General features: G+C 38.4%; 4 protein-coding genes across 5 annotated transcripts; 1 reads left to right on the top strand and 3 right to left on the bottom strand.

The window, feature by feature from the left end:
- Window positions 1-11,842: 11,842 nt before the first annotated feature.
- LOC148298142 (NAC domain-containing protein 45-like) lies at window positions 11,843-12,343 on the bottom strand. The gene has a single exon (XM_088249908.1). It carries the CDS (start codon window positions 12,341-12,343, stop codon window positions 11,843-11,845), a length of 501 nt encoding a protein of 166 aa, XP_088106034.1.
- A 4,844-nt stretch (window positions 12,344-17,187) lies between these two features.
- LOC110765725 (alpha-aminoadipic semialdehyde synthase-like) lies at window positions 17,188-18,211 on the top strand. Its single transcript, XM_088249905.1, has 5 exons — window positions 17,188-17,308; window positions 17,492-17,574; window positions 17,760-17,876; window positions 17,951-18,026; window positions 18,120-18,211. The coding sequence occupies exons 1-5, from the start codon at window positions 17,188-17,190 to the stop codon at window positions 18,209-18,211; spliced, it is 489 nt and encodes a 162-aa protein (XP_088106031.1).
- A 144-nt stretch (window positions 18,212-18,355) lies between these two features.
- Window positions 18,356-22,193, bottom strand: LOC110765724 (putative disease resistance protein RGA1). Of its 2 annotated transcripts, XR_015836080.1 has the most exons (3): window positions 19,028-22,193; window positions 18,829-18,945; window positions 18,356-18,759 (listed from the first exon to the last, which is right to left on the bottom strand). XR_015836080.1 is itself a non-coding variant. In XM_021968931.2 (2 exons), exon 1 carries the CDS (start codon window positions 21,989-21,991, stop codon window positions 19,049-19,051), a length of 2,943 nt encoding a protein of 980 aa, XP_021824623.2. In that variant the 5' UTR covers window positions 21,992-22,193; the 3' UTR covers window positions 18,356-18,945; window positions 19,028-19,048. The 2 variants fall into 2 exon arrangements, 1 of the variants encoding a protein (XP_021824623.2); XM_021968931.2 differs by having other exon boundaries at window positions 18,356-18,945.
- A 2,896-nt stretch (window positions 22,194-25,089) lies between these two features.
- On the bottom strand, window positions 25,090-26,367 carry LOC110765715 (uncharacterized). The gene has a single exon (XM_021968920.2). The coding sequence runs from the start codon at window positions 26,365-26,367 to the stop codon at window positions 25,090-25,092; it is 1,278 nt and encodes a 425-aa protein (XP_021824612.2).
- Between the last annotated feature and the right edge of the window lie 341 nt (window positions 26,368-26,708).

The following is a 26,708-nucleotide window of genomic DNA, read 5'->3' as shown; positions in this document are numbered from 1 at the left end:
AATTCCAAAGGTTAAATTCGATTTTGACGGCTGATGTGGCATTTGACATGAGACCCAGTATCCGATTCCAACCAATAACTTTTGATTGATTAATTTTAAAGCAGAAGTTATATCCATATTTGTCTCTCATTTTCTTAGCAAAGCACACCCAGATTTCCATTGGCTAAGCTAACCGGAATGGTTGCAATGCTTAGAAACCTGAGAAGTAAAACAAACCGGAATGGTTGTTTTACTTCTTGATGTGTTTGAGCAATGATCATCTAAAGTGTTATAACTTGTATCTCAAGGGACAGTCATCTAAACTGCTATAAAGTCCTTGACCATTTGATACCTGGAAGTCATCTTCTAACGTAATTAACAAGTTCCTTTTACATCAAAATAATTAAGAAAAAAGCCCTACCAAATTATCGAGTTGTTACTACTTTATTTGGAACACTTTTCGTGGAGGATGATCATTGACCTTAAAGTCCATTCAGTGACTTTTAGTCATAAGAGAACTTTTGGGAAAAACAAATTATTTAAAATATTTAAATATATATATATAAAGAGAGCTAAAGCCATACAACATTCCAAGGGCTAATGTATTTAAAACGGTTCGAAGTCACCCGAGTAATTACGACCAGCCAGTGGTAAATTTTTGTTGTAGGAAAACATTCTATCTCACAGCTAGGGTGGTAATTTTTGACGGCACAAAACATTTTTTTGGGCTAACGACAAAATACCCCCTTAATTTTTGGGGTCATTCTCAATATGGTCATCCGGGTTTCAATTTCATCAATTTTTAGGACGTTAATTGGTTGAGGGATGGGGGCTGTTTTTGAGGTGGTGTGTAGGGCTCGTCAATGGGCCGGGCCGGGCTAGCCCGGCCCAAATTTCATGGGCTTGGGCCGGGCCGGGCTTTAAAGAGGAGAGAGAAAATATCGGGCCGGGCTGGGTTTTTTTAGAAAATTCAAAGCCCAAGCCCATCTCATGAGTCGGGCTTGAAAAAGCCCATCGGGCCGGGCCGAAATGGGCCTAAAAAATAATAAGTGTAAATAAAAAAAAAAAAATTATGCTACAACAAAATTGAAAATTTAAATTTATGTATGCATTTTCATGTTTTTGTATGTAATCACATTTTCACGTTGTCTTGAGCATATTTCCTTGATAGATTTACATAAAACAAAAGAAAATACTCTAATAGATTTACATAAAACAAAAGAAAATACTAACAACTATAAATTTAAGGATAAAACTTGTATTAATTTTGTGCTCATCATTTGGTGATGTGTTAAAGAAAAATATGATTATATTTGGTGGTATGATTATGTTTGGTGATATGATATGTTGTTTGTCTTATTATATATATATATATATATAATTGTTGTATTAATAAATGACACAAATTAATGTGCTAATCATCCAATTATAAACTAGGAATGAGTAGAATTCAATGGAAACAAACACAATTTTTATAACAAGTAACACACAAAAAAAAATTAAAGAGGGAGATTTGTCATTCAAGTGATGTAATCCTAATTCTAAACCCTTATTTATACATAATTATATATGTATGCGGGCCTAACGGGCCGGGCTTTTGTGGGCGGGCCGGGCCGGGCTTTCATGGGCTTAATCGGGCCGGGCCTATGGGCCGGGCCGGACTTCAAACACCTAAGCCCAAGCCCAAGCGGGCCGGGCCCTCTCAAAGCCCATAACGGGCCGGGCCGGGCTTTTTTTCAATGGGCCGGGTGGGCCCCCGTAAGCCCATGAGCCCGCGGGCCAAATGATGAGGCCTAGTGGTGTGTTTGTTTTGGAGAAGAGAGAGAGAGAGAGGGTGGCTCTGCGTCGGCGAGAGGGGGGAAGGTTGTGCATGGGTGGATTTTTTTATATATATTTTATTTTATTTTATGTTATTTTAAATTAATTTTTTTAAGGATTGGTTAGTTATTGGGTCCCATTGTGGACACATCAACATTAACGTTTAACCAAACGGTCAATTTAACGGAAGGCCTAAATTGGTCAAATTTGAAACCGTTGGGTGTAAATAGATGAAATAATTGAAACTCGGGGGCTCATATTAAAAATGACCCAAAAAATTGAGGGGTTGTTTTGTCGTTAGCCCCAATAATAAATTATTTTTAATAATAAGCAATAATAATTACTAGCCTCTCCGCACGCGCTTCCGCGCTTGCGATGGGCTTTTTTTTAATTTAAAATTTATTTTAGAATTAAAAAAGATAATGAGTAGTTGTATTCCATAAAAATAGGATTCATTATTTGATTTTTCTTTTAATTTTAATTTTTTTAAAATATGAAAAAGTGTGAATTTATCATATTATCCATATTTAATTAATAATTTCAATTCTTAATATTTGCATTAACCAATGGCATTTTCTAGTATTTTGAATGTTTCACCATTCTCTACCTTTTGCTTTATATATATAGATTTTTAATAATAAGGACAAAATAGCCCTCAAAATATCTCACATGTGGTTGGGTTTGACGGGAGATTGGATGAAATGTCACAAAATTTAACAGCATGTGCTAAATTGGCTGATTTTTTTTTAAGGGTGTTATGTTCGATAGGGGTACGAGTTCATGGGGTATTTCGGCAATTTTCTCTTTTCTAAAAGAAAATTAGGATGCAAACAGACTCATGGTGACCAGAGTCCCTCACTCCTTAAAATGTATATATATCCACACACACACACAAACAAAAACAAACAAAAAAACTGTGTATATTATTATATTTTACGATACTTTTAATATTTCAACAGTCTCATTTTCATGCCTACCTCTTTTTCACCTCTTTTTCTATTTTTGGGTGGACATAGCATACTTCCTCCTTAGTCTTAGGATCTAGTTTGTGACGTGCCCATGACAAGCCATGACATACCAATTTTAAGCCAAGACGTTTTAGTTTATATTTGTAGTTTCAATTTTGAAAATTCAATATTCTGACATTTTGAAACAATTTAATGCAAATCTGCTCTTAGTTTGAGTGTCAAGAAATCAGTAATTAAGTGTTGATGTTTCATATTTTGGGCCTAGTTAAATAGATGTGTTAAGAGGATAATGAGGTCTAACTAAGTGGAAAAGGGTATTGACTTGCATATTATGGTCTTAAGTTCGAACCCCATCACACCTTGGTAATGTGTGTGTGGGAAAAAAAAAGTGACTTATATTATTTGTAGAGAATTCGGTCCCACAATGCTGATTCATATGAAAAAACATGTTTTATACCATTTTGAGAAGCAAAGTATTAGTCGACCAACATTTTATAAGGGACAAATACTAAAAGGGAAAAAACAAGAAGCAAAGGGATGATTACATAATAAAAGCATCCGACCCTATTCTTTATTCTTTTACTGCAGGAAAAACACAACAGGTTCACTCTATATATCTAATAGTACGTAATATTTGCAAACAACAATTACACCATAAAATTTCTTCAGGTACAATACAATGCTAGTTAGGAACCCACAAAGAACAAAGCTAGTCCCATGCCATGCCCATAAAGAACAACACAATTTCAGCCAAATATGGAAACAAATAAGTAAATACAGATAATGATTAATTGCAGCAAAAGAACAGTATTGTAATTTGTATTGATCTCACGAACGTGGACATTAACTAGTAAGTCTAATCTACATCTTCACATCACTAGTACGTAGTAGCAGTGGTAGTGCTCTCCATTCCCATAACTGACTGTGACGTTGCGAAAGCTTGCAGTTCGTCATCATTATCATCAAACTGGATCATGTCCACCAGATCATCAAAACTAGCACGGTTCAGGAAATCGAGCATCTCATCATCGTGAACCGGGAAGCCTGACACATTGAGTTGAACATTTCCAGTACCAAGTTCACCACCTGTTTGATCTTCTGATGATATCCCAAATCCAATCTTAATATTGCCCGAGTCTTCATCAACTACAGACTCCTCGATTATGCATGGATATGGATGCGATCCTCCTCCCAATGGTTGTGCTGTAAGTGGTTGGATGTTATCAAAATTTGAGAGATCCTTCATCAAGGCATCAACATCATCAGAATCTAGAAATTGGCTGAGGTCATAATTAAAACCAGCACCTTGTGCTGGTTGTTGATCAGTGTCACTAATTAGCTCAAAGCCATAGTCTGGCTGAGGGAGAGATGGTGGAGGACTAGTTGATGCAGAGGCCATAGTTGTTGGGTAATCTGTAAGAAAGTAGTGTGGCTGATCCATTGGCAAGTAAGCATTCGCAGTGGTAGTCTGCTCCGGTTGCTGATTGTTAATAATCGTTAATATATATTCGGAATAAGGTACTGCATACCTTGCGGAAGATTCCAAGTGAAAAACCGCTTGCAATTACTAGCCCACCGTGATGCTTCCACGTCACGAACACGCCAACAAGATTCTACACGTTCTTCGTCTCCAAGGTCGTTGGATTGGCTATGAAAGTTACTCCATTGATTCCACTTACCCAAGACCAAGGCTCTTGGTGAATTGCCTAAAGGAGAGTGTTTAGGGAGATATGAGGTTTCTCTCTTTGTGGGTGTAAAACTCACTACAACTCTTTGATATGCACTCACACTTCTTGTCTCACACACACCAACTTAGAGAGCATGCACTAATGCTTCTCATCATCTCTTCACTTGCACACACTCCATCTATTTATAGGAGTTGTTTTAGCTCATCTCAAGAGAGCATAAAACATGCACTAGTGCTTAGGTTGGTAGTGCACTAAAACAAGGTTTAGTGCCTTAAAACAAGGATTAGTGTAGTGCCATAAAACAAGGATTAGTGTAGTGCCATAAAACAAGGCTAAGTGCCTTAATTTGTGTAGTGCCATAAAACAAGGATTAGTGCATAATCATTGTTTTATTACATCTCCCACTCACCCACATAGGGTGTGATGACCTTGTTTTATTACATCTCCCACTCACCCACATAGGGTGTGATAACCTCATAATCATCTTAAACCTCTAGTATACACTCTTCTTCTCATACAGGAAATGGGTCGTGCGACCTTGCGAGAAAAAACGTACAGCTACAAGAGCACATTTTATTAAGTCATCACCAAACTAATAAAAGTGCATCATTTGAAATCATCTCGTACATACCCCAGACTTATTCAGACTACACCGGTATCAGCACTCTTAACCCCTCATAAAAGCAGTGCTTCACCCCAAATATGTTTTGTACTCATGACACGTCAACAACAAATATGACATAGACGCTGGCCAGCTATGAGTCACAAAAACATGGTGTATTGTCGAACAGCCTTCCTTAAGCGCTTATATCAATCCAACTAGACTTAACTGCTTTCTTAGACATGCCCCTTGAGACCTTATAATTGATCCTAGGAAAACAAGCTAAAGTAGCAACATCAAGCATCCTCTTCATGACATAGGCTAAAGTCAACTAAGGGTACATTTTTAGGATCTTAATTAATGATCCAAGTGGCTCACATAGTGATGAAGCAGGGATTCATTCATCGCTCCCACTGTCGATCGCAACTAGCACATACAGTATAAAATGTATGCTATGACGTATTCTCATAAAATGAGCATGTCACTTGTCCAAGAATTGGACATACGTCATACGAATCTTAGTCTAGACATTACACAAATGTCTAACTTGAGTTCTAGTCTCAGTCACCCTCCCGGCACCTGTCTGGAATCTCACATTCGGCTCAATACAGGCTTCATAGATTTTATGGCAATTTTCTATGATCGACCTCTTTCATTTTTCAAGATCTCATCTTAGCTCCAACTAAGGCGACATTTAGAGAAGTGTTTTATCTTACTGCCTACTTGGGCGCAGATATACATATTCGTCATAATATGTTGTCTAAGCATTTTAGAACATAACACAAATGTCTCATCTTGCTCGCTATCTCAGCGCCAAGGTGAATCTCCCATGTGAGTGGGCTGACTCAAGCCTGGTGACAAATCTTTGTGCAAAAACCATATCAATCATTCTAGAACAAGTACCATGGAAAAAACGATTAACATTGCATTAATAATAAAGTCAATTACAAAAATAGGTATATTAAAACCTTCGTAGTCCCATACTCCTAATATGAGAAAGGAACACATCTCTAGCAATGGGTTTAGTGAGAGGATCAGCAACCATATTGCCACTTGAGATATGCTTTAATATAACCTCTCCTTGTGCTACCCTCTGTCTGATATAGTGATATCTGACATCTATGTGTTTGGATTTTCCATGGTATTTCGGATCCTTTACATATGCCAAAGCAGATGTACTATCTGAGTAAACAAGTACTGCCTCACAAGTTTTGGCTGTATAGTTTAGTCGTTGCAAGAATCTTCTTAACCAAACAGCTTCCTGAACTGCTGCTGAGCAAGCAACATATTCCGACTCCATTGTGGATAGGGCTATGCAAGACTGTTTCTTGCTACACCAAGAGATAGCTCCACCTCCAAGTATAAAAGCATAACCAGAGGTGGATTTGCGTTCATCTCTGTCATTGGCCCAATCTGCATCGCTGTAACCTCTAAGTCTCAAATCGCCACCATGGTAGCATAAGACAAGATCAGCGGTACCTTGCAGATATCGAAAAATTCTCTTTACTGCTTTCCAATGAGCAGGTCCAGGATTACTTTGATAACGGCTCACCATACCAACTGCATGACAGATGTCTGGCCGTGTACACAACATAGCGTACATTAGACTTCCTATCGCAGATGCATAAGGAACTTTGGTCATTTGGTTTCTTTCCTCATCATTTTTAGGACATTGGTCAAGGGTTAGGACACATCCTTTTTCCATTGGCGTGTCTATGGGTTTGGAGTAATGCATACGAAAACGTTCAAGTATCTTCTTAATGTAAGTCTCTTGAGACAAACCAAGAAGTCCTTTTGAACGGTCTCTTATGATTTTCACTCCTAGCACATAATTTGCTTCACCCATGTCCTTCATTTCAAACTTTGCGGACAACCACTTCTTAGTGGCGACAATGGAATCCATGTCATTTCCTGCTATGAGAATGTCATCAACATACAATGAAAGAATCTGAACATTTTCCTTGGATCGTTTTAGATACACACAGTGGTCTTCTTCAACCATCTCAAAACCAAAGGAGATGATTGAGGTATGAAATCTAATGTTCCACTGTCTAGACGCTTGTTTGAGGCCATAAATAGAACGTTTGAGACGGCAAACTTTGCGCTCTTGTCCTTTGACCTCAAAACCCATTGGTTGATCCATATAGATCTCTTCGTCTAGATCTCCATTGAGAAATGCAGTCTTAACATCCATTTGAAAAAGGTTCAAATCCTTTTGTGCGACAATAGCGAGGATTAGGCGAATAGATGCAAATCTCACCACAGGGGAGAAAGTATCATCATAGTCTATACCCTCTCTTTGAGTATAGCCTTTCGCCACAAGACGTGCCTTGTATTTGTCAATTGAACCGTCCGCTTTGCGTTTGATTTTCAAGACCCATTTGTTTCCAACGGTCTTGCGCCCAGGCGGAAGGTCAACTAACTCCCAGACCTTGTTTTTGTCCATTGAGCTTATCTTATCTTGCATAGCAGTCATCCACTCTTTACTAGCTAAAGATGATAGCGCTTCCTTATAAGAAGCAGGCTCTTCTTCATCTATTGGAGTACACAAGAAAGTTTCCCCTTCAATTTCAAAAAATCGACGGGGAATATTTCCTCGTTTGCTCTTGCGCACCATTAAATCTTGAGTTTCTAGTGGTGTACCATCCTTTGGTATACTCCAACTAGGTTGCAGATCATTGTCACTTTCTTTAGCGATTACTGGATTAGGAGTCAATTCCCCATCCTCGCTTAAAGATTGTGAAATATCTTCACTTCCTTCCAACTCATGGAGGTCAAGATTCTTTTGGGCATCACCAATGCTAGGAAAATCATTCTCTATGAAATTCACATTTCGGGAATCTATTTCAGTCATTCCTCCATCAGCATGTTCACCATACATCACATAGCCTTTCGAGTGCTCGCAATACCTTATGAAGATATGTTTTTTTTTACCTCGAGGGCCAAGCTTTCCATGTTTGTGAAAAGTATTATGAACAAAACCAGCTGATCCCCAAGGGCGCAAATGCCCCAAATTGGGCTTTTCGCCTTTCCATAATTCGTAAGGGGTTGAAGTGACTGATTGGGAAGGCACTCGGTTAAGAATGTAGGCAGCAGTTAATATTGCATCTCCCCAAAACAAAATTGGGAGATTAGCTTGCGCCATCATAGACCTAACCATGTCTAATAAAGTTCTATTCCTTTTTTCCGCAACACCATTTTGTTGCGGTGTATAAGGAACAGTAAGTTGTCTGCGTATCCCCTTATTTTCACATAGTTCTTTAAACTGTTCAGATAAGTACTCGCGTCCGCGGTCTGTGCGAAGAGCCTTTAAACTCTTCTCTGTTTGATTCTCAACCTCAGCTATAAAACGCTTGAAACAATCCAAGGCTTCATAGCGGTGAGCGATCAGATAGACATAACCATATCGCGTGTAATCATCAATAAATGTGAGAAAATAAGAGGCGCCATGACGTGCCTTCACACTCATAGGTCCACAAATGTCCGAGTGAACTAACTCTAGCGGTTGAGTAGCTCTCTTAGCCTTACCAAAAGGCTTTCTTATAGCTTTACCAGCCAGACAACATTCACATATAGGTAGGTCAACTTTAGCGAGTGAGCCTAAAAGACCTTCTCTAGCTAACCTTGTCATCCTATCACGTCCTATATGTCCTAGTCTAGCATGCCAAGTTGCAGAATCAACATGTACATCAGCATAAGCTATATAAGAAGATGAGTAATCGGAATCATTCAAATCCAAATAAAAGAAGTTATTCCTTAAAAAACCATGACCAACAATTGTACCATCCAATAACACATCCAAACCAAAAGAAGAAAACTTAAAACAATATCCATCACGCAAACACTCTAAAACTGAAAATAGATTATGCTGAATTCCAGGAACGTAGAGCACATTATTGAGGAGCAATGTGCGCCCATTGCGCATCTGAAGTTGATATGAACCAACTCCCAAAGCTTCTATATGGCTTCCATCACCCATGAACACACCAGAGGTGCCATTTGGAATTCGTCGATAATCCAAAAAACCTCCTCGATCTCGAGTCACATGTTTGGTTGCTCCCGTATCTACAATCCACCCAGAGGATGTATTAGCAACTAAAACATGTTCACATACATATATGTGGGAAGGTTTAGTTAAGAAAGATACCTTCTTCGGCTCAGTACAATCACGAGCGAAGTGACCCTTCTTATCAGAGTTATAGCATTTGACTTTGGACAAGTCTTTCTTCCCACCACGCTTGCCCCGACGGCGCTTGGTTTTGTTGTCATCCTTTGGTGCAAGCTTGTTTGCCCCATCCCGCTTATCTGTCTTTCCTTTTCCTTTACGCTTAGACCATTTAGTCTTAGACGTGCCACCCTGGGCGAAAAGGGCAGTAGCATTGGTCGCCTCTTGGCGCTCCGATTCTAGCTCAACATGACGAGAAATATCAGAAAAATTCTTGATATTCTCATTATGTGTCATGATTTGTTTCATGGAGCCCCATGAATCTGGCAGGGATCTGATGACTGCCTGCACTTGCTGCTCATCAGTGAGGGTATTTCCAGCAGCCTTTAAGTCACGTATCATGCTAGAAAGCACCCTTAAGTGCTCATGAATCGTGTGCTTAGGATTTTTGCGGTATACCTCAAACTTCAGAACCAAACTTCTAAGTCGAGTGGTGGACGTACCACCAAAATCAAACTTTAGTTGATTCCATAAAGCCTTGGCAGTAGGGTAGCTCTCATATCCCCCAATAAGATCATTGTGCATGCTGCTTAGCATAGTAAAGCGCGCACAACGATCCTTTTTGAACCAAGTCTGATAAGCTTCAAGATCACGGCGATGTTGGGCCGTTTGCCCAACCTCAGGTTCGACCATTGAATTGGTTAATGTTTCCAATAACTCCTGCTCATTCAAGAGATATTGAATTTTCCTATGCCAAATATCATAGTTGGTACCCTCAAGTTTGTCTCCCTTATTTAGGTCAGCAACAACATTTTTGGTGGCCATTATCTATAACACACAAGGATTGACTTTAGTATTAGTGTTTTACACATTTCTATTTGTTTCAAAAATAAATTGAAAAAAAATTATCCTTCCTTACAAATTTGGACTCGAAAATTTGCTATGCTTATAATCATCACCCAAAAAGCAAGTCTAAATAAACATTTTCAATTACTTTTAAACAAATTTCTACTTAGAAAACACAAAGTTTCCAACCAAACAAAAGTTTGCGCAGTTTCATAAAAGCGCATGGGCCTCTCATAGATCTAAAATTGGGAATCCATTTAATAGGTTAACCAATGAAAGTCCACCGAAAAAAATGTGACCAGGTAAGTTTCGGGAGTAGTGGTGGAGATGAACTCGCTTAAATACCATTTCCTCTTAAACACCAAAGGTGTTTCCTAAATAACTTGCCTAGACATCACACATTTTTTGGGTAGTCAATTCCACTAGTATGACCCATAAATTAACTCAACCAATCTTAAGTCCATATTTGGCATGCTAAATATGAACAACTTAATAACATATTTAGTTTCTAAATGACATGTCATTATGTTGCAACTTCATAAACAAACAATTATTCATTTATTCCAAGTGATACTTTAGCCAAATGATTTTTAGAAAATAGACGGGAGGAGTCCACGATTGGATTCCGTATGTCTAAGATGAAGCTCTACAAAGGGCATACGTGCTCTCACGCGCCTTCAAAGAGGATGTGTTCACAAAGAACACTGTTCACGAAGAACACTGTTCATATGCTGAAATTTCCAGAAAAAAATTTCCAGATTTTCATGATCATTTGGCCATCTTTGGAGACCTCTATCTCCTTCGTTATGCATCCAAATGACGCATACAATATATCATTGGAAAGCTCATGCAACAGAGAATATGCTAAGGCAAAGAAACAGCATAGAAAAACAATTTAACAGCATACAAACATGCTCTAAAAAACTCGAAAATAAACTGTTTTTCATGCTCTTTGGTTTCAGTTTTTCTCCTAAACCACTCCTTTAAATTGTGCGAAAATTTAAAGGTAAGTTCTCATCACATAGAGGAACATACTTCATGGAAAGAAAACATCAAAAAACAATCAAACAAAAAACGAAGTTTCTTGGTTCATGCTTTCATGGTAGTTCTTGTGGAAGAAAAAACAAATTCTCATGCATCATTCAACATGGCGAAAAGCAAGCATACAAGCTCTGATACCACTGTTAATAATCGTTAATATATATTCGGAATAAGGTACTGCATACCTTGCGGAAGATTCCAAGTGAAAAACCGCTTGCAATTACTAGCCCACCGTGATGCTTCCACGTCACGAACACGCCAACAAGATTCTACACGTTCTTCGTCTCCAAGGTCGTTGGATTGGCTATGAAAGTTACTCCATTGATTCCACTTACCCAAGACCAAGGCTCTTGGTGAATTGCCTAAAGGAGAGTGTTTAGGGAGATATGAGGTTTCTCTCTTTGTGGGTGTAAAACTCACTACAACTCTTTGATATGCACTCACACTTCTTGTCTCACACACACCAACTTAGAGAGCATGCACTAATGCTTCTCATCATCTCTTCACTTGCACACACTCCATCTATTTATAGGAGTTGTTTTAGCTCATCTCAAGAGAGCATAAAACATGCACTAGTGCTTAGGTTGGTAGTGCACTAAAACAAGGTTTAGTGCCTTAAAACAAGGATTAGTGTAGTGCCATAAAACAAGGATTAGTGTAGTGCCATAAAACAAGGCTAAGTGCCTTAATTTGTGTAGTGCCATAAAACAAGGATTAGTGCATAATCATTGTTTTATTACATCTCCCACTCACCCACATAGGGTGTGATGACACAAGTATTTGAATTTGACAGGGGCTTCACCAATGAAGGGTGCAGGCTGTACTCGTGCATAATCCAGCAGCCATGTTGATCAGATTTATCATTCTCATAACGAAACCTTTTACACAGACCTAAAGGCGTATTCTTTTTAGCAGGATCACGGACCGTGGTCCCTCTGTCCTCACCTTTCCAGGTTCCATTCCCTATTGTTCGAGCCACGCGGGAACCCTTGTCGGTCACTAACTTCAATTTGGTGAAGAAGTAGAGGTCTTCACCCTTTTCTAAGTTTTGTCCACCGAAATCATTCCATATATCCCATGGCTCTTTCTTACCATAAAGATTGAATTCTGACACAACGTTGCTATACTTAAATGGTGTGCCAGAAACCTTGTTAAGAAGATAATACCTCAATAACTCATCATCGCTTGGACGAAACTTAAATCCAATTGGAACATCAACATACTCACAAGGTGCCATATATAAGTATGTGTAGTTTCCTCTTGGAATTTGCTGAGAAGAGAAGGCTAAAGATGAAATATTTCTTGGTTTCTTGGAAAGGAAAGAAAAGGAGTACGTATGTGAAATTAGAGATTGTGTTGAGAAGAATAATTCTAGGGTATTATTGATAGAGCCAAAAGGCTAAGTATTTATAGAGATATTACAAGCTTAACTAGGAAAACTAGGTTACTTGGAGACTACTCCAAATCAATTACAATCAACTAATAAAAGGAAACTAAATAACAATTAAATAACGTTCCTAATTTCCAACACTCCCCCTCAAGTTGGAGGGTGGATATCAAGAACGTCCAATTTGCACAAGAGATTGTGAAAGGTGTTACTCCCAAAGGTTGCTGATAATGAGGCAGTGGTGTCACTGCTGTAAAGGGGGCAGCTGTGTCACTGCTGTAATGGAGGCAAATGGGACAGCTGTGTCGCTGCTATCATGGAGGCAAATATAGGGGCAAATGGGGCAGCGGTGTGCTGCTGTAAAGGGGGTTGTTGCTCCTCTCAAATCCGACGATGTATGAGAGTCGTGAGTTGAAGGAAGCAGCACCCAAATAAAGTTGTGCTGATGTTCAGCATATGTTGCATGTATGGAGGCTGTTGTTGATGTTGATGATGTGCAACGATGGTGATTTTGTTGCTGATGTGCAACAAATGTTGTTGATGATGCCTTGAGGCTGAATAATGATGCTGCTGGGGCAGCTGAATGATGGTGTTGCTAGTGCAACTGATTGATAATGTTGCTGGTGCAGTTGTGCGGAAGCTATTGATGATGGTGTGCAGCTGCCTGTGTGACAATGTGTCTGTCTCCCAAATCTGCCCCTCAAATCCGAAGCTTGTAGAGGGTCGAGATTTGGAAAAAGAGAAGAGAGAATGAAAAATAATGATGAAAGAGGGATTAAAAAAAACAAAATAGAAAAGGAGCAAAGCCAAGAAGATGGCGTGAAAGTGAAATTTTTATTTTTATTTTTATTTTTGAAAAATGACCCATCGAAAAAGTTGACCAAAAAAAGAAGAAGAATTGGGTGATGTGGAGACAGAAAGAAAATAGCAAACTTGGCCAAGAAAAAAGTTAGGTAGAGAAAGAAAACAAAAAATTGGGTCTGATGTGAAGCCTCAAAGAGAGAAATTGATATATCAACAAAGGAGAGAAAGTGAAAGCTCATGTTGGGTTGTCGTGTGCAAAGAAGCGATGGCAACACAGAGAGAAAAAGGACCAGCAGTTGTGCAAAGGTGCTCTCAAGAAGATTACGATCGATGGCTTGGATATGAGCGATCGATCGTTTCTAGGCAGGGGCAAAGAATCAATGAACACAGTGGCTGGTCAACAGCGGTGGTGCTAGTGTTAGTGTAGAGCCTCCTGCGTTTGTTGGAGATGTCGTGGGTTGTCCAAAGACATGATGGCTCAGTGAGCATTGACGAGGCTCACGGAGGAAATAAACTGCTCAGTGAGCAGTGACGAGGCTCATGAAGGAACCGCAATGAAGACGGCATGGTAAGAAAATGATGGATAAGCTTGATGAAGGCCGAAGATGGCGCGGTTGTGGCAAGCGTAGTCTGACATGAAAACATGGGCTCAATCTGATTGCAACAGAGAGCATGACTAGATATGGCTCAATATGATTTGTATAGAGAGCATTACTTGGAGGTATGAAAAACATAAGGAAATTGCAGCACCAAAGAAGGGTGCGACTGCTGGTTTAGTTAGATGTAGGAAGTGTGGGATAGTATGGCTTTGGTAGCGGGAATAAAATATTGATCATTGAGGAGAGGGTGAACAAGATAACTGTACAAGATGAATACCCATCATGGGTGAAGGATGAAAAGCGCCAACGACTCTCAATTTGGCAGAGGATTTCAAAGATTAGCAACTAGGGTTGTGAAACATCGGATCGTGAAGAAAATGAGGTTTGTAAAAAGTTTCAAGAGACGCCCTAGAATCGGTGCTCTGATACCATGTGAAATTAGAGATTGTGTTGAGAAGAATAATTCTAGGGTATTATTGATAGAGCCAAAAGGCTAAGTATTTATAGAGATATTACAAGCTTAACTAGGAAAACTAGGTTACTTGGAGACTACTCCAAATCAATTACAATCAACTAATAAAAGGAAACTAAATAACAATTAAATAACGTTCCTAATTTCCAACAACGTAGGCTGGTTATGGTTTCTCTGGGACTCTGAGTAGCAGTGATAATGGATTCTCCAATGAGTTTCTTGGAGTGATGTGGGCTAGGGTTTTGTGATTTCTGTGTGAATGAGTTCCTTCCTTCCCTTCCAATATATATAGGACTATTAGCAGGTCCAGTCCTGGCCCAGGTCGAATAGGGCAACGGCAATTAAAAAAAAGACGAATAATCCGTCAATAAATGACGAACCCATATAATGGCTGTACATAAATTTACTTTTTTTTTTACCTTTTGTGGATAAAATCCCGAATAATCCGTCTCCCACTTTTCATGGCTGTCAGGCTTTGATAATTATCAGCTATTTGTAATACGATAAGGTTATAACTATACTTTCGGGTTAAGTCGTAACAACTTTGTAAGTTACTTGTGCCCCAAGCATTTTCATTCAGACAGAAACTTGAAGTAGTTTCTTTATGTATGATGTTCTATATATTCTCACTCCCAAATCGAATCCTATTTTCTCACCACCAAACTTTTTAAGAACACTCCCTCTATCATTCCATGATTGCCCTTTCCCCTTCTTCTTCTTCTTCCACGTCAATCCTAAAAATAAAACCAAAGGACTGAACAGAACAGAGTAAATCCAGTCCCCTTCTATTGATTCTTGTGGACAGAACAGAAGGCTTGTCTTCAGATTGATTCGGGTTCGGGGACATGGAATTTCGTAGCATTCGGAGACACTAAATGGTCATTTGTGATAGATTTGGCAGTCTTCAACTATCAATTTGTCAATAAATTCAATCCTAATGATAACTGACAGACACTGCTTCTTGTTATGAAAACAACAAATGTCTTAACAAAGGTAACTTTCTCTGGATGAACCTGTCGAGGCTTGGATCTATTTAATATTATTATTTTAACAGTATCTTTCTCTGGATGAACCTATAACTTATTACTAGTCCACATACTCAACGACTTTGTCCACCATTTGAAAATGATTTTGAAAAAAGTATTGAGTTTGGACCTTCACTCTCAGTTCTAGTGTAGTAGTATCGCAACATTCTAAATGAGTTATATTGCTCACACATATCACATATCAACATTCTAAATGAGTTATATTGGACAAAGCCATGACAATTGTTTCAGTTTTCAGATTTCTAAGCATTGCAAACATTAGCATTAGTTTATGCAATGGAAATTTGGGTGTCCCTTGTAAACAAAATGAGAGACAATCAATTCTAATGTTCAAGAGAGATCTTAAGGATCCTTCAAATAGGCTTTTATCTTGGGTTGGCGAGGGAGATTGTTGCAATTGGACTGGAGCTGTCTGCGACAATTTAATAGTAATGGATAATGCTTTAAACTACCCTTATCAATAAACAAAAATCAGGGACAATAGATACTTGGATAATGAAAATTTTGTAAAAAAACAAGTGTATTAAACATGAAAAATACTTACGTACGTGTATAATACGAGTATTAAATGTGAAAATGCTAAATTCTTTATATGGGTAATAGCTCTGGAAAAGCAAAAACTGACAATAAAGACTCGGATAATGGCCTAATAATAATGGATAATGCTATAAACTACCCTTATTGATAAACAAAAATCGGGAAAAATAAATTTTTTTAAAAGATGACAGTGTCTTGTGTAACGTGTATAGCCGCTTGGCCATAATCTTTTTTTTAAAAAATATCTCGAGTATAGCCGCGCGGCTATACTATTTTTTTTTTAAAGGGCCTGCTTGGCACTAGCTCGTCAAAAACAGTATGCTGCGCGGCTATACTATATAGCCGCGCGGCTTATGTTTTTAAAAACCTCCGGCCTAGCGCTGCTTGTGTCAAAATAGTATAGCCGCGCGGCTATGCTACTTTTATAATAAAAAACGTTAGTATAGCCGGTCGGCGGTACGCTTTTTATAAAAAAAAAATACCACGAGTATAGCCGCTCGGCAAGGCTTCTGGCTTTTAAAAAAACAAAATATCCCGCGTATAGCCGCGTGGCTATACGTTTATAATTAAAAACCATAGTTTAGCCGGTCGGCTATACTCTCTTAAAAATAATAATAATACGTATCGCCGCGCGGCTATACTATTTTTTTAAAACCCCGAGTATAGCCGAGCGGCTGTACAATTTAGGCACCCAGTATAGCCGCGCTATACTGTTTTTAAAACACCGGGTATCGCCGAGCGGCTATACTATTTATAAAGAAAAAGGAACTTTTAAAACCCCAAGTACAGCCGCTCGGCTATACTATTTTTTCCTATACTATTTATAAATAAAGAAGGACTTTTAAAACCCCGCGTATAGCCGCTCGGCTATACTATTTATATAAAAAAAAGTACAACCGCCTGACTCCTAGCGCCTGCTTCGCCGAGTATAGCCGCGGCTATACTATTTTTATTTGGAAAAAACCCCGAGTATAGCCGCGCGGCCATACGCTTTTTTTTTTTTTTTTTGGGTTAAAAAAAGGAAAATCTTTTCAAGCTCTAGTTTACTTCCAATGTATGCAAAATTGATGAGCTGGATTTTTCTATTTTGTTTTTACTTTTGATATGATGTTTTTTTTTTTCCTTCATTGAACTAATATGCTGTCTGGTTGACAAACTTTCCATTTCTTTTTCTTTCTTCAAGGATACTTGAATCTTGGGTATTCAACACCGTTCCTTTCATTGGGGGCATCTTATATGCATTCGTCGGTGGCTGCTGCCAAGTCTGCAGTAATTTCTGCGGGTGAAGAGATAGAAAGTCTTGGACTGCCATCAGAAATCTGCCCTCTGGTCTTTGTCATCACAGGTTCAGGAAACGGTACATTCTAATATGGCTGTCTCACTTGTTTTACCAATTCGATTACATATTTATTCTGAAAATGTTTTTCAAGTCCTTATGCAGCACAAGTTTTAGTAAGTGATTTTTTTATCATAAATGACTGTAACTTCTACTATCAAGAATCAAGATTGATCTGATATAATATAACTTTCATTCTGGTAGCTTCTTCTGGTGCACAAGAGATAGTTAAGCTTCTTCCACATACTTTTGTGGATTCAAGCAGACTTTCGGAGCTATTCAGGATGGTAAATATTAAACTCCTGCACAAATGTTTCATGTAACAATGGAGCTTTAGGTAGTTTTGCATATATAATCTCATGTTTGATTTTCAAAAGGCATTTCGAGTTCATGATCGCCTTCTTCCACTAACTTGAAGAAATATGTGTCATGCCTTGTTGGTGTTAGTTTCATCATTCTTCAATCTGATTAGGCCAAGGATGTCGCTCAACCTACACTCACATCAAAAAGGGTCTTCCAAGTATATGGCTGTGTTGTGACTAGTGAAGACATGGTTGAACACGAAGACTCCACAACACCATTTGACAAAGTGAGTTCCCTCAAAGCTCTTTTTGTGCATGTTTGTTACATGATTTTACTCAAAAGCATTCTAATCGATTTCAGGCTGACTATTATGCACATCCAGAAAACTACAGCCCTGTTTTCCATGAAAAAATTGCCCCTTATGCATTTGTAATTGGTATGTTTTACACTCTGCTATCAAACCTATTTAGATTTTTCCCATGAAAACTAGAACCCTATTTTAAGCTTCTGTTTTCTCCCCCTCTGGCAGTGAATTGCATGTATTGGGACAAACAATTTCCTAGATTATTGAGTACCAAGCAGCTTCAAGATTTAACAAGGAAAGGCTGTGGGCTTGTTTGAATCTCTGATTTCACTTGTGATATTTGGGGATCAAAAGAAATTGTAAACCAAACCACCTCAATTGACTCACCTTCCTTCAGGTAACAATATCCAATACATTCATTTATTGTTCAAAGCGACACAGTTTCTGTTTTACAATACTTGACCAGAAACAGGACATGTCATCTAATTTAATAAAGAAGGCTTGAAAGACCAGTTTGGTTCCAAATACCAAAACCAATCAAAATCCTATCCACTATAGTAGCGGTCTTACCAGACACAACTAGAGAGAAACAGAGGTGGAGAAGACTGAAAAGAGCTCCAAAATCAAGTATGCAACTTAGAAACAAAAACTTCGTTGGCGTGGCTGGAGCTGCTTTTCAACATCATGAAATCGTTCCCTCTTGACTGGAAAATGTCGCTGAGCATCTATGCATCCGCTCATTGGCTTTTCTGCAGCACTTTTCTTGATTGAGCAAACTATACTTGTTTGCTTTAGCAACGTCTTAATTCGCAAAGTGATCAAATCAACCATCCTGATCCTAGCACAATTCGCAAATCTGCTGCTCCTGCACAAATGTTTTGCAGGTGCATTAGAAACTGAAGTAGTTTGTACAATTTGAGGCAAAGATATATACCTTGGAGATGAACAAGTCTTGTATGGATCTCATGACACACTGACTCTGTCCAAGTTAATTACAGCACCGAAGCTACCAACTGCATCATTTCTTCTTCTCATATAAATTATAATTAAGCTGGATATATAAAATTAATGAAAATAAGTAAATATGAAGATGGTAGCAATTAAAGAATTACAAGGAAGGTGTTCAAAGTTACCATTTTAGCCCAAGGGGTGGATCAGATACTGATAGGCAGGCAGAGCCCATCATCAATCCTCTCCTCCGTTGAAACTCCTCCGTCCTCCTCCATTGAAACTCGTCCGTCCTTTTTCACAAACCTGCCACCAATATCGATGTTTTGGACTTGAGACGCCTTTTTCACCCACTCCGTCTCGAACCCTTGTTCAAGAATCGAACAACGAGAGATGCTCAATTCCAGCAGCGGGGTCTTCCATATGAAGTTCGGCAGTGCTTTCAGCTTATTGCAATTCTTGAATTCTAAGTATAAAAGAGATGGCATTATTGTAATTTTAGAATCCTCTTCTTCTACTCCTTCCCATTCTTCCCACTCCAACATGTGTTCAAGTCGGAGTGTATTCAATTTCGGAAACGACTTTATTAATGTTTGTGGTGTTTCGCCTGTTATTCCCAAAAATTCAACTCCCACCTTTTTCACACTCTTCATCCAAATTATCTCTAAATCTTCAAGGGACTGGAGTTTCCCCAGAGGAGCCAAACCCCTACAAAATGGAACATTTTGGAATAAAAGCCTTTTCAGATTATGACAGTTCATCATCCAACTGGGACACAGGGTGGTACTGTGGTATTCAATGATATCCAACGACTCCAGATTTGTATGCACTTGAAAGGCATTCAGTATTTCTCCATCCTTCTCCGAAGCTACAATTCCACTTCGAACAAGAGGGTCCTGAAATTGTAGACTCAAATGAAGCAGGTTCTTCTTGTTCCCCACCTCTGCATTTTTAGCCTCTCTCCCATCTTTCGCGTACTTCAAGTTATATATGCAAAGGCTCTCTTGAAGCTCCAAGTTTCCCAAATCCCCTAATTTGAAACTTCCTTCATCATCCCCTTGAAGATACAAGTAATCTAAGATTTGCAGATTTCTTAATCTTCCAATCTCTTTTGGTACTTTTAGATCCATGCACCCCGAAATATAAAGATGCTTTAAGTTAACCAACTTTCTTAAACTCACCGGTAGTTCTACGAGTCCACAGCACAAAATTAGACGCAATGTTTCCAGATTGAATAAATTACCCACAGAATCGGGTAATTCTTCCAATTCCTCATTTTGACTTAAATCGAGATACCGCAAATGTACTAGTCCACCAATACTTTCAGGAACTTCTTCGATTGAGTTTTCATTCAACTTTAATGTTCTAATGCTTTTCAATTTTGAAAATGAGTCCGAGGGTAAAGGAAGAAGTTTCAAAGTAGAAATTACCAAAGTCCGTAATCCTTTGCAGTTGTAGATTGAAACAGGAAACGAATCATTGTATGTTGACATTATGTTCAAATGACGAACCTTATTATTGACTATCATGTTTTTCTCTTTGCAACTTTCCGCCACCTCCATAATAAAACATTCATTTTTGGTGAGAAACTGTACAAAGTCATGCACAATATCATGCATTTTGCAGCCTATAATATCATCATCGTTATCATCTTTAACAAAATCTTGGAAAAAAGAACGCATCACTAAGTTATCAAAGTAATTTTGGCCTATGATTCTTTCTTTTTCCTTATCACCTTTCATATTAAGATATTCTTGTGACATCCAACACTCAATCAACTGATTTCTTTCAAATTCATAATCTTTTGGAAAAACAGCACAATATAAAAGACAACGTCTAACTGCCGGACTCAACTCATAATAACTTAGGAATAGTGATCGAAAAACCTGTTGTTCAACTTCTTCTAACTCCCATATCTCATTATCCAAAACATCTACCCATTCTTTTCTGGTTTTCTTATATCGCATGAGACTAGCTAAGGTCTTTGCAGCAAGAGGCAAACCATTGCACTTTTTTACAATTTTTCTCCCAATATCTTCAAGCTGATCATCTCTTTCTCTATTAAAGAATGCAATTTTATTGAATAATTGCAAACAATCTTGATCACTCAAGATGTTCAAATGGATTACGTGATCAACGGTTGCTCCCATCACAGTAGCAACCGTCTCTTTTCGCGTGGTCACCAATACTCTACTGCCTATAGCACTGTTTTGTAAAGCTCCCATTAATGGTTCCCAATTACTAATGGTTGGATTCCACACATCATCTAGAACAAGGAAAAACTTTTTACCACTAATATATTCATTTATACATTCCAACAAAGGTTGCAAACTAGTTGAATTAATTCGATTATCATCTTTATTTAGAGCTTTAGCAATGTCATTGGCAATCTTGATCTCTTCAAAAGGGTCTGATACACAAACCCATATTCTAGTGTCAAAATGAGTTTTTATATTTTCATCATTATAGACTAACTGGGCAAAGGCAGTTTTTCCTAATCCTCCCATCCCCACAATGGGGATCACAACAAATGGGCTCTTCCCTTGTTGACTACTCTCACTTAACAACATGCTCATTAATCTATTTTTCTCCTCTTCACGACCAATTATACTAGACACTTGGACAAAAGAACAAGTTTCAACATGTTCAAGTTTCTCAGTGGCTCTAATTGTGTTCTCATGAAAGTTATACTTTTCTCTTAAATTGGCTATCTCAGTTAACTTTTCATTTATTTCCTTTATTCTCATAGCAATGTCACGACGCATAATTACCTTACCAATTGAACCAAAACAAACGCTGGGGGAAGGAATAAAGAAGCATACCTTTCTTTTTGTAAGGGCAACATTTTTACCTTCTTTCTCTTCTTCTTTCTCAATTTGGTGCTTGAGAATTTCAGTGTTCCACTCATCCAACACGTCGTTTATGTCGTACGACACATCCTCCAGATTCTGCAGCCAGTTTCTGACGCTCTTCTCCTTCACCTGCCTCTCCTCTGCATCCTGGAGCACAGCTTGAATAGCATTGAAATGGAAGATGAGATTTTCAACTTCTCGGTCAACATTCACGACCAGCCTCACCTCTTCTTCTATCTGTTTACGAGTGAGGGAAACCAACTGTTCTAGGACCACGGAAACGAGTGCTTCAGCCATTGATGTAATGTTGGAGTCAGAAACTGAAAGGTGGTAGAAAAACGAAAGGGACAATATGAAATCCAAATGGCACTGCTGGGAAGTATATGATTCTTGACCAAACAACCAGGAAATATGATCTAAGCAAGCAGCGCTTGAAAGCTAGTGGCAAGACTGAAAAATGCTTGGTGAAGTAATAATCCTCACTGCCATGCCAGCTCTGGTTTTTATAACAAATTTCAAGACGGTACCATTATTTTGTTTTTCCTTTTTCTTTTTATTTTACTAATTTGACCGTTTTACCATGTTACCACCAACGGTCCAATTGTTTTTAAAATGTTCCTAATCCAGTTTTCTTCGGTAAAAATTTATTCTCCCAATGTTTTTGATTCTCCAACTTGCAAGTTGTTTATATGTTTTGCGCCCAGTGCTACTCCACCAACGGTCCAATTGTTTTGAAAATGTTCCTAAGAGAATCCAGTTTTCTTCGGTCAGAGTTTATTCTCCCAATGTTTTTGATTCTCCAACTTGCAAGTTGTTTATATGTTTTTGCTCCCAATGTTAATACCAACGGTTCAATAGTTTTTTAAACGTTTAATTTTTGTCTGCTCTAATGCGGTTTTCAACTGAGCTTCTCTCTATCTTCCTGTTTCTCCAACTGAGCTTCACTCGCCCCTTGTTAGATCCGCCACTGCTGCCTGTCTAGCATTATTGTATCAAATAATTTGTACGTATTAGAGGAATGAACAACCAAAAAAAAGAGGAATTATTAGTATGCAAGAAATCATCATGGTCTGTCATTCGGAAAAACAACTTACATTTACGACAAGGAGTTAATATGGCATGCTATGTGAATAATAAATCAAAAAACAAAATATGAAGGATCAAAACATTAATGTGAGGTGTATGTGGCATAGATTGTAATTTAGCATATAGTACCATGATTTCTATTATCTGATATGGCAAAATTTATTTTTAAATTTTGGCATTTCTTGAATGTTTAAAAGTTAGTGGCTGCCAACGGGTCTAGTCCAATGAAAAAGAGAGAATGGACGGAGAGAATTTGTGGAAGTATTTTAATCTTTTGGCCTCAAATCATTATCTCCTCTCCTTGGTTTTTCCCTGATCCTAAACTACACCCTCAATAATGTCGTTTAATAAAGAGGGCCTCTCTTAGTCAGATTATACACTAAAACCAACACAGCAAGCATCAAAATTAAACTTGCCAAATTGGTCATAAAGTTTGAGACAACTGTTTGGCTTTTGGTGCAGCTGGAGATGATTCTTCCTGATAGAGCCTATGCATTTTTCTCCCACACTCACAAGGCCCAAAAGGAAAACATGCCACTCTTGCACAAGGTAAGCTATTTCATGACATTGTTTTGCTTCATTTTATCAATTTAACACACTGTCTCGGTGGTGAATATATCCTAGCTGAAATGGTGTCCCTATATGATTATGAGCTTATCATTGGACGACGTTGTCGGGGACAATGGGAGAAGACTGCTCGCATTTGGAAAGTATGCTGGTAGAGCTGGTTTTATTGACATCTAGCATTGGTTGGGACAGAGTATGCTCCATTTCCTACATTACCCTTTAACATTTGCTAGTGTTATTGGGTTCTGATTATCAATTTGGTGGTCAAATTATCCTGGCGCGGCTATACTATTTTTCATAATAAAAAAATCATAGTATAGCCCAGCGGATATACCCTTTTATAATATAAAAAAAACTCGCGTATAGCCGGTCGGTTATACTATTTTTACTTTTAAAAAACCCCAAGTACAGCCGTTCGGCTATACTATTTATAATAAAAAAAAGACCACCCGCCTGCGCCTAGCGCCTGCTTCGCTACGTGTTACAAATAGTATAGCCGAGCGGCTATACTATTTTTTATAATAAAAACTGTAGTACAGCCGCACGGCTATGCTCTTTTCATATTATTTGTAGAGAATTTGGTCCCACAATGCTGATTCATATGAAAAAACATGCCTTACCATTTTTATAATGAATAAAAGGATATTTTTTTTTAATATCAATAGGGATGAGGAGATTGAAACTTGGTGATCTCTTTCAATATTGAGAAGCAAAGTATTAGTAGACCAACATTTTATAAGGGACAAATACTAAAAGGGCAAAAACAAGAAGCAAAGGGATGGATGATTACATAATAAAAGCATCCGACCCTATTCTTTATTCTTTTATTGCAGGAAAAACACAACAGGTTCACTCTATATATCTAATAGTACGTACGGTAATATTTGCAAACAACAATTACACCATAAAATTTCTTCATGTACAATACAATGCTATTTAGGAACCCACAAAAGAACAAAGCTAGTCCCATGCCCATATACAACCAATTCTGTTCGATTCTATGGCTTCCTCCGTGTTTCTCAATTGCCACATTTCTGCCGCACTTCTCTTTGAGTGGAGGTCCACAAAGCTGTTGGTCAATTTCCAGATAAATAACTGTTGGTTATCCAAATCAGAGACACATGGTTCCAAGATTCTTAAGAAATACTTTTTTGGTTGCAAGGAGGTCCGAATTTCAGCTTGAAGTCTATTTTGAAATTGAGTATATAAAAAGATTTGCCATGTCAGTTTGAGAAGTAACCCAGATACCTGCATTAATTTTTTATTCGAGAGATGATATTTTCTATTTTCTAATTGTAGCCATGTCAAAAAAAATTTAGTTAGTTGTAGCCATTTAGCTCGAGCCCTTTGAACCAACCCAATAAAACTCCTTATATTTTGACAGTTGATATTCCTTTACCAATTGCAAGCGGCTGTTGAACTTTAGTGATCTCCTCTAAAGTAATAGGGATGTGATCAGAGCAACTAAAACGCAGGACATCTAGAAAACAATGAGGAAAAAGATGCACGAGGATGCAAGAGATCTCCTGCATCGATATCTTTGTTGTTTTGTTAGGAACGAATTAGATTTTTTTTAAAAAAATATTTCTTGTAGAAACAAACAACACAATTTCAGCCAAATATGGAAACAAATAAGTAAATACAGATAATGATTCATTCCAGCAAAAGAACAGTATTGTAATTTGTATTGATCTCAAGAACGTGGACATTAACTAGTAAGTCTAATCTACATCTTCACATCACTAGTACGTAGTAGCAGTGGTAGTGCTCTCCATTCCCATAACTGACTGTGACGTTGCAAAAGCTTGCAGTTCATCATCATTATCATCAAACTGGATCATGTCCACCAGATCATCAAAACTAGCACGGTTCAGGAAATCGAGCATCTCATCATCGTGAACCGGGAAGCCTGACACATTGAGTTGAACATTTCCAGTACCAAGTTCACCACCTGTTTGATCTTCTGATGATATCCCAAATCCAATATTAATATTGCCCGAGTCTTCATCAACTGCAGACTCCTGGATTATGCATGAATATGGATGCGATCCTCCTCCCAATGGTTGTGCTGTAAGTGGTTGGATGTTATCCAAATTTGAGAGATCCTTCATCAAGGCATCAACATCATCAGAATCTAGAAATTGGCTGAGGTCATAATTAAAACCAGCACCTTGTGCTGGTTGTTGATCAGTGTCACTAATTAGCTCAAAGCCATAGTCTGGCTGAGGGAGAGATGGTGGAGGACTAGTTGATGCAGAGGCCATAGTTGTTGGGTAATCTGTAAGAAAGTAGTGTGGCTGATCCATTGGCAAGTAAGCATTCGCAGTGGTAGTCTGCTCCGGTTGCTGATTATAATGATTTGTAACCTCAGAAGCCTCAGAAATTGGAGTACAGTTAGCACCTAATACGACTTCATCACTGCTCTCTAGTTGCCTTAGAATCTTGGTAGGGGATTGTAGTACTAGAGCATGACCACCGACACCATCATTCTCTGATAACTTCCTCTTTCTGTCATTCTTCCGAAATCGACAGAGCACGTATTTACCATCACCCCCACAAGTATTTGAATTTGACAGGGGCTTCACCAATGAAGGGTGCAGGCTGTACTCGTGCATAATCCAGCAGCCATGTTGATCAGATTTATCATTCTCATAACGAAACCTTTTACACAGACCTAAAGGCGTATTCTTTTTAGCAGGATCACGGACCGTGGTCCCTCTGTCCTCACCTTTCCAGGTTCCATTCCCTATTGTTCGAGCCACGCGGGAACCCTTGCCGGTCACTAACTTCAATTTGGTGAAGAAGTAGAGGTCTTCACCCTTTTCTAAGTTTTGTCCACCGAAATCATTCCATATATCCCATGGCTCTTTCTTACCATAAAGATTGAATTCTGACACAACGTTGCTATACTTAAATGGTGTGCCAGAAACCTTGTTAAGAAGATAATACCTCAATAACTCATCATCGCTTGGACGAAACTTAAATCCAATTGGAACATCAACATACTCACAAGGTGCCATATATAAGTATGTGTAGTTTCCTCTTGGACTTTGCTGAGAAGAGAAGGCTAAAGATGAAATATTTCTTGGTTTCTTGGAAAGGAAAGAAAAGGAGTACGTAGGCTGGTTATGGTTTCTCTGGGACTTTGAGTAGCAGTGATAATGGATTCTCCAATGAGTTTCTTGGAGTGATGTGGGCTAGGGTTTTGTGATTTCTGTGTGAATGAGTTCCTTCCTTCCCTTCCAATATATATAGGACTATTAGCAGGTCCAGTCCTGGCCCAGGTCAAATAGGGCAACGGCAATTTAAAAAAAAACGAATAAATTTACTTTTTTTTTAACCTTTTGTGGATAAAATCCCG

Source organism: Prunus avium, chromosome 1 (assembly GCF_965620075.1).
Source record: "Prunus avium chromosome 1, drPruAviu1.hap1.1, whole genome shotgun sequence".
NCBI classification, from domain to species: Eukaryota; Viridiplantae; Streptophyta; class Magnoliopsida; order Rosales; family Rosaceae; genus Prunus; species Prunus avium.
This window is presented reverse-complemented; position numbering and strand designations above follow the sequence as displayed.